The 13,020-nt window shown below is 45.3% G+C and overlaps 2 protein-coding genes across 3 annotated transcripts in view; one reads left to right on the forward strand and one right to left on the reverse strand.

Annotated features, from left to right (window-relative positions):
* PPWD1 (peptidylprolyl isomerase domain and WD repeat containing 1) overlaps positions 1–11,763 on the reverse strand; it is a 28,051-nt gene extending 16,288 nt beyond the window's left edge. Inside the window, exons 1-4 of the mRNA XM_006259060.4 lie at positions 11,610–11,763; positions 7,781–7,883; positions 6,354–6,454; positions 5,509–5,629 (exon numbers count right to left, since the gene is read on the reverse strand). Coding sequence (XP_006259122.3) covers positions 5,509–5,629; positions 6,354–6,454; positions 7,781–7,883; positions 11,610–11,763 — 479 coding nt within the window. The remainder of the gene's footprint in view (positions 1–5,508; positions 5,630–6,353; positions 6,455–7,780; positions 7,884–11,609) is intronic.
* A 55-nt stretch (positions 11,764–11,818) lies between these two features.
* The window catches only part of CENPK (centromere protein K), a 43,996-nt gene continuing 42,794 nt past the window's right edge, over positions 11,819–13,020 (forward strand). The window contains exon 1 of one of the 2 annotated variants that reach the window (XM_014594077.3): positions 11,819–11,900. In XM_014594077.3, coding sequence (XP_014449563.1) covers positions 11,898–11,900 — 3 coding nt within the window. In that variant the 5' untranslated portion in view covers positions 11,819–11,897. Of the gene's footprint in view, positions 11,923–13,020 lie in introns of both variants that reach the window. The other variant, XM_019495972.2, reaches the window with a different exon arrangement.

Raw genomic sequence — 13,020 nt, forward strand, 5'->3', positions numbered from 1 at the left:
ATAAAATGGATTCTAAATATCTATACACTTTGGCATTTGCTTTTGGCTTTTTTATCATAGAAAAATCAGAGCTGCTCCTGCCCCCTTCGCTCACCAGGACATGAGGAGAGCTGCAGCTGAACCCGCAGCTGCTTTGTGGCACTGAGCAGCACTGATATGCCAGTGCCCTGCCCCTGCCTCTCAATCCCAACCCACAGCCCCATCAGTGTCCCTCACTCCTGTTCTGCAGCCCCTGCCTACCTGCCACTAGCTCCCTCCTAGCAGCAGCTCCATCCTAGCACCAGGGCATGAGTCCAGCTGCAGCTGTCCCACACATTGCTTTGTGGCTCTGAGCAGTGCCAGTCCTTACTGTTCTGCTCCTTGAGCCTGTACCCAGGCCTCAGCAATCCCCATGTTGTTCCTGGAAGCCCTCATCTGGGGCTTAGGGACTAGGCTGGGAAAGCCCCTTCCCTTCCAAGCTTGCACATGCTGCTCTAGGGAAGTAGTGGGGCTGTAAGCCTGGCTCTAGCGGCCTTTCCTACCCAAAGCACTCCTCCATTGCTGACCCCCATCTCTCTCACTCGCTTACACACACATATACCCCTCCCCCCCTCTGCTGCCATCTCTGCTCCTCCTCACAACCTAACGCCCCCACCCCCAAAATGATTCCCAGGACCAGGAGCCATGCAGGTCAGTGCTGCACTGGTGTGGGCATAGGACAGGACTGCAGTGTTGCTGTTGCCCCAGAAGCCGCAACTCCTGCCAGCAGGTCTCCTCCCATCGGGCGACTGGGCACACAGGGCATGAGATGTGGGGGGGGGATGTGGAGTTTGTGGGGGCTGGGTGTAGGGTTTGTTGGGGAGGTATGTAGGAGGTTTGTGAGTGGGTGTAGGGATGAGTGTGGGGCTTGTGAGTGGGTATGTGGGTGGGTTCATGGGTGGTGGGATTATGGGGAGTTCATGGGTGTGGAGTTTGTAGGTGGGTATGTGGGGGCTGTGGGATTTGTGGGAGGGTTCGTGGGAGAGGCGTGAGGGGGCCTGCCACACCCCCCTTACTCCGCTCCCACAGCATGCATCAGCTGGCCCTCAGGACCCTCATGGCCTGCTGCAGGCAGAGCCCCCTGGTGGTGCACTGTGCTGCCTGAGATGCAGGGGCTACATATGGTGTATGGAGCTGGTCTGGCCCACTGACATGCACCTTCAAGCAGGACTGGCCCCTGATGTCACTTGACACTCCTAGCACTGCATGCAAGAGCTGTGCACCATTGGGCCGGGCCAGCTCCTGCGTCCATGCAGCCAGCCTGGCCTGATGGCATGTGGGGCACGTGTGATGGGGCACATGGAGGCAGGAGCTGGCTCAACCCATGCAGCTCCTGCATATGGGGCCGGGAGCCCCAGGTGACAGCAGGAGCTGGCCCAGTCCTGTCTGAAAGCATGTCTGCGGGCTGGGCCGGCTCTGTGCACTATGTGTAGCCCCTGGGTCTCAGGTGGCACAGCATGCTGCAGGGGGCTCTGCCAACAGCATGCCACAAAAGCCCTGAGGGCCCACTGCTGGCTGCTGCTGCCAGGGCCAGTGGATGCTGTGCTCTGTAGGGGTGGGCAGGGGATCCACCCCCCCCCCCCCAGTTTCCCCACCCACACAAAGTCCCTGCTTACCGGGGACAGGGCATGGGTCCAGGCCACTGCTGCCAGCCTTGCCCTGCTTCTATTTGCTCCAGCACATTGAGGCTGCATGCTGGAGCAGCAGGGGCACAGCAGACATAGAGATGCTTGGGCCAGGTACTAGAGCATCTCTCTGGAGGACCCAGCCTCCAGTTGCTTCAGGGCATGCTCCAGGATTTCCTGGTATCAAACTTAGAGTCCGTGTTGCAAATATGCAGTGCAGGAACATTTTTTTGTTCCTAGCATGCTTCCTGTGGTGTCTCAAACTGCTTTGAGATGCCGCAACAGGCATGTGCTTGCTTGTCTGGATGCAGCCTCTATGTTCCCAGGACAACTTACTCTATGCTACACAGTCAGCCATGGATGGACACTGTGGCTGCTTGCAGATGTTAAAAAAAACAACCCAAAAAGCGAAAAACCAAACAACCCATGCTTTACCAGAAGCAGCAGCGTGTTACTTTGACCTGGCTCTGCAGCATCTGTATGGATCAGGAGCTTCAGTGGGGCTTTTTGGCGCTTTTATCTAATAGCTGAGTCAATCAGCTATTAGATAAGAGCACCAAAAAAGCCCCATTAAAGCGCCCAATATATAGACATCAGGCAAGCTGGGGTCAACTAATGCACTGTATCTTCTAAGCATGTGCTGGGCTCTGTGCGGGAACATGTGGAGTTTTGGGGTGATTTTTTTTTTAATGTCTGCAGGCAGCCTGTGTTTATTCTCACAAGCACTTACTCTGTCACACCAAGTTAGGCCCCAGACCCTTTCAAGGAGAATCTTTGAAAAATTAGTTCTTTATTATAAGTAGTTATATATATGAGTTCCTGCAAATAGTGTTATTTCTACATCATAAACCTCAAAATAATACCAGCAACTCACCTGCTGGTTCAGGCACAAGCTACAGCGCTCAGCCAAAAACTATGGGTGTAAGGGGATTAACACAGGACTGTGTCATCTTGGCAACTGCATGGCACGCTCAGTATCTCCATGTGTGCTTTTTTTCAAGCAAAGAAAAGAGGTTCACCACTTAAAACACCACCCCAATTTTAGGAGTAGCTGATTTTGGAGGAAAAGGTACATACAGAAAATACAGTAATATCAAGAAGTAGGTTAGGAATGGGATGCTACCAAGTACCAGAATGGACTGGTATTTACAATTACTCATTTTCCATTTTGCTAATTTGTATGATCTGGTCATATGTCAGTATTTTCAGAGGAGAATACTATTTAGGCAAGTAAAAAAAATAGAATTATGAACTTGGAAGCACAGCTAGTCAACTAGGTTGCACAATGGCAGATAAGTTTCAAAGTAGGTAAGTGCAAGACAACCAACACTATAAAGATTATGCAGAATTATTTATATAGATGCTAGATCACGGGTTGTCAACCAGGGGTACTCATACTCCTGGGGTAACTCCCAGGGGGTACACAGGGGTGGGCGGGGATGGAGCACCGCCACCCCGTGCCACTGCCTCAAAGGAGCAGGGCCAGGGTGGGGCAAGATCAGGGCCACACAGATGCTGTGCTGCCGCCACTTGCCACACTCCCGCTCTGCATTTGGCTGCTCGCCACCCCCCGTCCTCCCGCTGCTCAGCATCTGGCTGATAGCCGCCACCATTCTTCCCCTGGCGGTACACTTACTAAAAAGGGGGCTGCCAGGGGTACACTTATTAAAAAGGGTTGAAAACCCCTGTGCTAGATTAACTGTGGCCTCTCCAGAAAAACATTCAAGCATCAATATGCACACATCTCTTGCTCATGGTGTGCACATGGGGTTGACAGACACACAACAAGATATTCAACTACAGTATGGAAAGCATACCAAATAACATTTACATAATATGAATTATTAGATGCTCATCCTCTGTTGATTAAAGTTTTAGTCTTGGTCAAACTGAATCACCTCATCAAATGATATAACTAAAACAAAATAGGATTTTCTTTTTGTCCTAGTAACCCAAACATACACAACATCTGTCAGGATAAGCTAAGTTTCAACAGAACAGTTAGGATTTGTAATACCAGCATTTAGGAGGGGATTTGCTTATGGAATAAGTCAATAGTGACTTTCAGCTAATGTACATGATCAACAGGAAAATACTTAATGTGATTATGTTAAAGGGAATTTTCAAAGGTGTTTTCCACTTGCCCAATTCTGTTCCCTTTGAAAGCAGTGGGAGTTTTATTTATCACTGACTTCACAGAGAACAGTTAGAAAATTCCTCACTCAAGTTTTATTAAAATTCAGAATTAAAAATGTAAAAATTAGTTTAAGCTGAATACATATAGGTTTCTTATCTCAAAGAGATGTTGGAGAGACTGACTCTTCTTGCATACTTTTGAACAGCATTCTTTGATGTGTCTGTTGCTTCTAATGTACTCATTAAAAACATGGCTTTTGCTTTTTTTTTTTATCATTACAGAACTGCAATGATTTAATTGCTTCTTGCATGGTATTTTCATCCAAACGCTGCATAACTACAGAAATTCCTGAACAGCAACACTAAGGAATATAATGTCTCTACCAGCAGAAGCAGACTGCTATCATGGCAGTACAGAGGTCACACTCCTGTTTGCTATCCACTAAGGCTCTCTCTACAGGTTACATGCATCATGCAATTACCAGGTTAAATGCACAATTAATTCAGACGGTCTACATGCGCAACTTTATTATTGTGCCATAAAAAGATCCAACCAGCTATAAAGTTAGAGCTGGAAAATGTGTATAGGCAACCCTCACCATTCACAGGGGATACATTCTATTATCCCCCGCGAATGGTGAAATCCGCATATAAGGCACTGTGTTTATGAACACAGTCTGTATGAATGAACACAATGGCCCCCGCGGCTTGGGGAGTGTGGGGGAACGGCTCTGGCAGCAGCGGTGGGAACCCGGAAGCAGCAAGCACAGAGCTCCCAAGGAGCTCCTGTAAATGTATAAAGTATATTTAAGATGCGGGTTCAGCATTCACAAATGCCAAATCCGTGAATAGCGAGGGTTTCCTGTACTAACTTCGTAACTGGTTTCGAACCAGCTTTAATTTGCATGTGTAGCATATCTATAACCCTGTGGCTGGGAGCCCAGTCATCTGATGGGGCTCCCAGCTGTGGGGGATGCACCATGCACTGCAGTGGATGGCAGACCCATCAGCTGATGGGACTGTAATCTGTGGCAGCATGTGGGGTGCCACTGTGGATTGGAATTTTGTCAGCTGACAAGTCTCCCACCTGCGCAGTGGGAGTTGGTACAGGGGGAGCCTGAGATCACAATCCTGGGTTCCTCTTACACGGGCAATAAGGTGTGATAGGATCTGATGCTGGATCCCAATCACACCTCCTGCCATGCATGTGTGGCATGAGAGGAGGCACAATTGTGTGGATTGCGCATTAGATTTTATCATGCCTTTACCTGAATGTCTGGAGGGGCCCTTACATACAATAGTTTTTGCCCTGTTTAGGTTGGCTTTCATTTTCCATTAATTCCGCTGTGAACCAATCCATTGTGTCTGTTATTACTTGCAAAACCATAGAAAACAGGGATGATAGATGTCAAAGAATCATTTAGTCAATCTCCCTCTCCTACCTTGTTACTTATGACATATTACAAACATTTGTTTGTCACAGTTTCTGGTACTGAAAAATATGGAAACTCCTCCTATCTTTAAGAAGGATGCAAGCAATCAAGCTGCATATATTACAATTCTACACACACCAAAAATCCCAAACTCCTCTAATCTCATCTGATTAGAGCTGGCTGGAAAAAAATAATTCAGATAATCAAATGGTTAAAATAAATTCCCTATCCCCTGCAGAGTATCCCAAAGTATTCTACAATGCCCTAAGGATGTTTTAGAGAACAAAACAACTTACCCCAGTTTCAGCATATTTATCATATCAAAGTTCACTACATCAAACACCTTCATTGCTTTGTCATCTCCAACAGAACAGAACAATGCACCTTCAGAGCTACTGGCAATACTCTCAATAACTCCTGTTACAAAAAGTGAATACATTAAGACAGATGCCTCCATCTCAAAATTGTATTTACCCTTCAGTTTCAGCTGTTTGGAAGCAACAATTATAGGGTACAGTATTTGTATTTTAAATCTTGTTCAAATGGTTTATTACAGTTTACAAGTTCAACACAGAACTGCTAATTTCTGTATTTTGTCTCAAAATAGTTGGCTATCAGAAGTACAGCTAGTGATCTGACATCATACTACTTATTTTTCTTACTCCACTAATCCCATTCAAAAAACCAAAACAATGCATAGTCTTTATTTTTTAAAGAATTAAATTCTAAAATATGTGAATGTTTGAGACTCTCACTTTAGTCACTTTGAGCAAATACATTTTTAAAGTAGTGCTAATTAATATTTTTAAAATATCTGATAGACATCTCCTTAAAATATATCTCACTATTACCATGAAGTATCTGTGTTCTTGACTTCTACAAATATATAATAAAGCACAGATATTACAGACCAAGGTGTGAAGGATCTTGTAAATGAGACATCTGACAATTACTAAAATTTAACTCCTTAATACATTAAGGTCCCTGGTTTTCCTGCATCATGGATTAAGACCAAAGAACATTGTGAAGAACATCTGATGAATTTAGTATTTAAATATTAAATGTTACAAATGGATTATAGATAGCCAAGAAAAAAAAGTTTTCTTTTTACAAAACAAATGAAATAAAATATAATTCTTACCTAAATGGCTGCGAAAATGTTTAACAAATTCAATTCCTTCTTCTACTTTTTTCCAGAATTTTACATGTCCATCATGGCTAGCTGTTATGACAAAATCTGTCCTGCAATTATATTAATTAAAATGTAATGTTGAAAATTTAGGGGCTGGAAAGGAAGAATCGTGGTAAACAAGATCAACATAAAAAGTCTGGGAAAGCTAATGAAGTTGTTTACTTCTTTTGCTCAAAATGTGAGGGGGACAATATAAATATATATCTGTGCATTTCTATACGTTATATCAGTTAATATCGTATCAGCACCGATAAAAGGAAAATTGACAATGGCTGATGTGGCTAATAATGTCACAGATAAAAGCCATGTGCATGTGCACAGGCACAACATGCATGTGGCCAAGAGTGCAGCCTGGAGGCTTACAGAGAGCAGCATCCAGCTGTGTGGGGAAGGGAGGGCAGATCAAGGCCCCCACAGTGAGGGATGGAATGGGGCTGGGGAGGCATAGGGAGGCATGCGCCCCCCAGATTTGTGTGCAGGGCAAAGGCAGGATTGCCTATTGTAAGCACGGAGCCAGAGACCGCATCAGGCTCTTCCTGGCAGTGGATTGGGACCAGGGCTGTGCTCAGGGTGGGTGGGGGCAGGGCAGGTAGCAGTGCTGGAGGGGGGGGCAGGGAGGGTTATGGGGTGGCAACAGCGACTTTTGGGGTGTCTGTAGCCCACCTCATAACCCCCCCCTCCCAGCATCACTGTCATCCTCCCCGCCCACACCTGCCCTGAGCACAGCCCTGGCCCAGTGTCCCTTTACTGGGAACAGGCCGCAGCGGGCAGCTTCCCCTTGCCCCATGCACAAATCTGGGAGGCACAATACTATCACAATTTAAACAATCTACCATGAGAGTCTGTCCAAGTATGTAGTAGCAATTCAATCTCTGCATCAGTCCTCAATAGACAAGATATTATCTTCTTGCATTTTATCTGATTTGTAAACAAATCCGTGACATCATTACCAAACATGACATAACATTACTAATATTATTCATGAGTCTGATTTTTTAAAAATTCTACTATTGTTAGAAGTAAAATACAAATACTGAAGCGATTAAAGAAAAATAATTTTCTCCTTAGTCACTACAGTTCCATTTACTTAATGGACAAAATGCAAGATATCATTAGGTAGCCCACATAACATAGCAACTGGGGAGAAAATAAATAAATAGATTTAAGATCAGTAGTGTCTGCTGAACCAATCTGCAGCCCCTTTTTCAGTGAGCCAGTTCTTTTAAAATTACCTTTGAAAACTTTATGATCAGTTGGGATTTTAAAGTTCTATTACTTTTAGAAAGAAAATTCTCTCTCTCTCTATATATATATGACAGGAAGTTTTCTTTCTAGTTCCTGGACTGCAAAACAAGACTGTAAAAAACAAGACTTACTTAGTACATGCTACATGCGTAATGACATCTCTGTGCATATAACTGCGTTCATACATGGAAGCACTTGGAAGGTTTTCAAGGTAGACGTGTTCAAACTCAAGGACTAAAATTAAAAGAAAAAGCAGGAATTATTTCCTTTTGATAAAACTTATTTTATCTTCAGCTCTCTGTTAATTAAGCTTTGATCAGCTTGCCTGCTTGCATCTTAGTCGAGAACACAAGACAGTGGTCAGCAACAGTTTCCAGCAGAAGGATGGAATGATCCAGTTCAGGGCCAAGATAGGGCAGCGCTAGGACCCAGCTGCTGCCACTGCTGCTTCTCCCTACTGCCCAGCTGCAAAGATGATTTTACCAAACACCTTGATGCTGCCATAGTGGTCACTGAACTAATATCAGAAAACTATGAGCAGTTTGTAAAAATGCTATGCACCATTTCAAAAAGACATCTCTCAAGAGGCTGCGGAAAGAAATGTGTGCCAGGACTAACGCCGAAATTAGCTGATACATAAACCAAGTACAACAGACTGTATGATACAGACCTGTTTGCTGAGGAACCTATTGCTTCAGCAAAAGAACTGGTCATTTTATTAGCAGAGGGACAAAGGCAGAATCTCATTGAGAACGTGGATATAACATATAATAGCAAAAAAACAGGGACAACCATCTGGAAACTTACTAGCGAACCAAAAAAAGAATGAACAACGTTACAATATCACTGCAAATCAGGCCATAGACCAACTCACTGAAAATGGTAGGGCGCCAAATAAACAACCCAACTTTCAAAATCAAGAGAAAAGATGACCAGGCAGTTCCTCACTTTGGGACACATTTTATGGTGGCTGACTTAACAATTGCAGTAAGCACCATTAAAGACAGCAAAGCCACGGGCCTTGACAACTTGGGCCTGGCTACTCTTATTGTACAATGTGTGGAACCATGTACAAAATACCCAAGATAGCAACAAGCATATATTGTACCACTCCTAAAAATGGAGATAGATCCCTCAGATCCAAAGAATTTCAGACCTACATCCTTACTTTGTCATCTTTCAAAACTCTATAGATGCTCTATCTTAAGGTGCTTGTCACTGGTTGTCAAACAATACATAATTCCTGAACGAGCTCGCTTCCACACAGGGAAATCATGCGCTGGTCAAGTACTAAACATCATGCAGTACATCAACTATGTGTCAATCCAAACAAAACACAGGTTAGTCTCTTCCACCTTTAGAACTAAGATACTAATAAGTAGCTCAACCTAATGGAATGGAATAACCCAGATCCTACATATTTGGGAGTGAAACTAGACTGCACATTTCCATATAAAATGAATGTAAAAAGATGGAAATGTAAAGTTAGTTCCTGGAACAACATATTTAAAAAGTTCATCAACTCCATATGAGGAGAGAAGGGGGGCATCCAACGACACTACAAACTAAGGCACTTGCACTTTGTTATTTGGCAGCTGAATACACGTGCTTAGTTTGGGAAAGATAGGCACATGTAGAGAAGCTAGACACTGTGCTGAACAAAAGTTGCAGGTGCATTACTGGATGCCTTAAAACAATAAATGACAAAAACTTCCATCTACTTGCTTGAATTGCCCCACCAGACTTCGGCAGAGCAGTAGCAAGCAAAATGGAACACACCCAGCAGACAGAAGACAAGGGATACACACTACCTGGCCACATTGTGGCTCCCTCGACTAAAATCACAGAAAAGCTTCCTCTCAACAATGCAGCCACTGGATGACAGACAGCTACACAAAACTGAAATATTTATAAAAATCCTTTTGTTGAAGAGTAGTTGATTTCCAATATTTTGGGAATACACCTTCTGATCCAATTTCCCCTTTAGCTTGATCCCTCCCTTAGCCCATAATGCAATATTTATAACATCTCAATCCAAGAATCTTTAAACACTTACAAGGAAACTTGGTCAACATTCACTTCATTATTATAATAAAGAAACTCATGCACAGAGATTCAGGGCTCGAAGTTACGGTCTAGGAGACAGAATTTTAGGACAAAGCCAGTGACATTTTGTTTATAAATGAACATACAACACTGATGCTCTAGATTTAGTTCCAAAAGCAGTAAATGAAGAAACTCTTTTATGGAGAAGTTATATCAGGATTTCTCGTATTTTCCTTCGTAGCACACAGGGCTAGCAATTTCTTAAGACAAGATAACAGACTACCTAGAGACTATTAGTTCTGGGTTAGAATATGTCAGTTCCTCTGTAAAAGCAGTGGAAGTAGTCATTTTCAATACCCATGTAAAAGACTCTCCTGTTTGTCCTCTGTCCTTTGACTAATAATGATGGCCAGAACAACTGAATCTATCTAGGAACAGGTGATCCACCGCAAAGCTAAACTGGACTACAAAAAATAAATCTAACAACTGCAGTCACATAAGAATATGTAACAAAAAACCCTTCAATTTTCTGAGACAAGATATGTGCTTATTCTAATCTCTCAGATAGCTGTCTGATGTTAATAAGATGGATATAATTATTGCTATTTTTGAGCATGCCACAATATGCCACATCAAGAATTTCACAAAAATCACAGACTACATTTCCCAGGAAAAATATTGTTTGACAAAAATATTTGTCTCAAATTGCTAAAGGAAAGACAAATATGACAATGAAATTAGATAGTTATTCAGATTAGGAAAGCACCCTAGTTGAAAATTTGTTCATTTTTATTAGCATCTTTCTCTGATTTTGGTCATCTTCATTTTGTAACTAAATCAGATTTTTGCACTGTGTTATGTAGGTTAAAAGCTAAGTATTGACTTATTTGTGCAGTTTCTCTTCCTGTCTCTACAACTTAAATGAAGTTGCCAACATTTACATAGCGGGTACATACTGTATTAATCACTGCTTATTCTGCTAAGTGTGCACCTGATCAATATCGTCAAACCCAATTTTGCATTCATGGCACTGTTCATGAGAAAATGTCAAGCAAGTATGTTTGTTAGAACTACATCAACAAAATAGCAACAGGTGCTCTGTAAGAAGTCACTCTATTACTTCACACTAGAGGTATGAAGAACAGCGGTTTCCCTACCATTAAGTTATTGCTTCCCTATAAATGGAGCACTTGAAATGCTTTCTGATGTAAAAATCAATTAAAACTGCACTTTGTTTTATGAATCTGAAAAAAGAAAGGTGTGCATTTAATTCCAATGACTACAGAACCAATGAAAAAACATCTTTTGATTCTTTTTTGCCTAGTTGGGGTTTTTTAGATGCAATTAATACACAGCCCAGTAAACTTATATTTGTTTGTGCTCATCAGAAGCTGAATAATACCTCACTAGGCCCCGCACTATTAGTAAAATGAATAGCCTCTTTTAAATGGAGAGCAATGTGGTGTTGCGTTATGGGCTTCAGTGCACCATGCCATCTACACCCTCTTTTCAGAATCCTAGATCGGCCCACGGCCACTTCCACAGGCATCTTTAAAGCTTTCTCTGCAAACCAAGGGAAGGCAATGTGGGGAGGCGCAAAGCTGCTGGAGGGGCACAGCAGAGAAGGCAGGCCCTTGTGGGACATGTGGATGTGGCACAGCACTACCACGGAGCTGCAGCACCGCACGACCACCTCTCTCCTAGCTCTGTTATATTCAGATGAAAAATGTGAAACAGTAAGAGGAAAAAGGAAGCCCTCGGGTAAGGGGCGCATTTGGGTCTAGCCCCTGGGAGAGGCACGTTAGCTGCGGCGGCTTGTCTCCCCGTGTCGGAGGCACGGGGCAGGGCTCTCCCCTGGCGCGGTCCGGCCCCGAGCCCCCGGAGCAGCTCCCAGGGTCGGTCCACGCTCGTTACCTCTCCTCTTCTTCGCTTGCGCGGCCTCTCCTGGGAGGGGCCCGACCCACCGCTCCTCTTCCTCTTCCTCCTCCTTCTCCGGCTCGCCATCCCCCGCGGTCTCGAGCTTCCTCCTCTTGCGCTCCGAGTCGCTGGACGCCATATTGGCTGACATCACTGCCCGCGACGCTGGCGCTCGGAAGTGACGAGTGGGAACGGGCGGAGGTGGCCACTCAGCGCCGAGCGCGCGCGGTTCGGAGCCCGAGGAGGACGCCACGGATCGCCGTCGCCATCGCCATCGCCATCGCTATGGTAACGGTCCCGTGGGACCATGGTAACACACCCCGACACCTATTCCCCCCCCGCCCCCCGGCTCCTCCGGAGCACCCCGGCCCGGCCAGGACTGCGCGTCCACCTGGCCGGGAAGGAGGCTCTGACGGGGCCCCCGGGACCGGTATCTGTCCCCGATCTCGGCTAGAGCTGTCCTGGGCCTCTTGCCTGCTGGGTGTGTGGGCACTGCTTCCTTCCGGAGAGATCGTTTTCAACCAGTGACTTCCCCCCATCCCTGTTTTCTCCTCTCTCTTGTTGTCCCCCAAATTCAGTTGCTGCCTCCCCATTAGCTCCCTCTAGTACCAGGGAGGGCGAACCATTGCTTTGTGGGCGTAAGGCGTCAAATAGGCCTGGTAGGTGGCCAGAGCCTTTGTGTCAGATTCGTTCCCTTTTGGGCTAGGGACAGACATTCAAAAGCTGGTGCCTGAATTGATTCAGTCTTTGCAGGTTAGTATAACAGCATTTCTCAACCCGTGAGTTGTGACCCAAAACCGGGTTGCAAGAATATTTTGGAGGGTCACAAGCTGTGGCAGGGCTAGGGTGGCCATCATAGAGGACATTCCGGTTTTTGGCTACTCTGTCCTCTATTGATACAAAACCTGATCCCTTTATGTCCTCTATTTTTCTCTTTGAGGGAAAAATAGAGAACATAAAGGCGTCCGGTTCCATGTCAATAGAGGGCAGAGAACAACCAGATTGTCCTCTATGATGGCCACCCTAGGCAGGGCAGAGGGGCAGTGAGAAGGCATCTGCCCCTTCCCGTGGAAGAGAGCTGTGTGGCTGGGCTGGTGGCACCGGGGCCAGTGCTTGTGCTCATGGCAGTGCTGCTCAGGGGCTGAGACGAGCCATGACCAGGCTACCTGGTGTGATGCAGCAGCCCCAGTCGAGGGCAGGAGGGGTGCCATGGGCCTCTCTCCTTCTCCCTCCAGCCCATGACAGAGCCAGACTTGCTCTGCTGGCACCCTCATGAGCCAGAGCTGCTACAGCCACCTCACTCCAGTCCAGTGGGATGAGGGCAGCTGGGGGGGGCCCTCAGGCAGGGCTGGGTGGTGGGGGGGGCAGGGGACTATGGGTTAGATTCATAGATACATAGATGTTAGGG

Source organism: Alligator mississippiensis, chromosome 3 (assembly GCF_030867095.1).
Source record: "Alligator mississippiensis isolate rAllMis1 chromosome 3, rAllMis1, whole genome shotgun sequence".
Classification (NCBI taxonomy): Eukaryota; Metazoa; Chordata; order Crocodylia; family Alligatoridae; genus Alligator; species Alligator mississippiensis.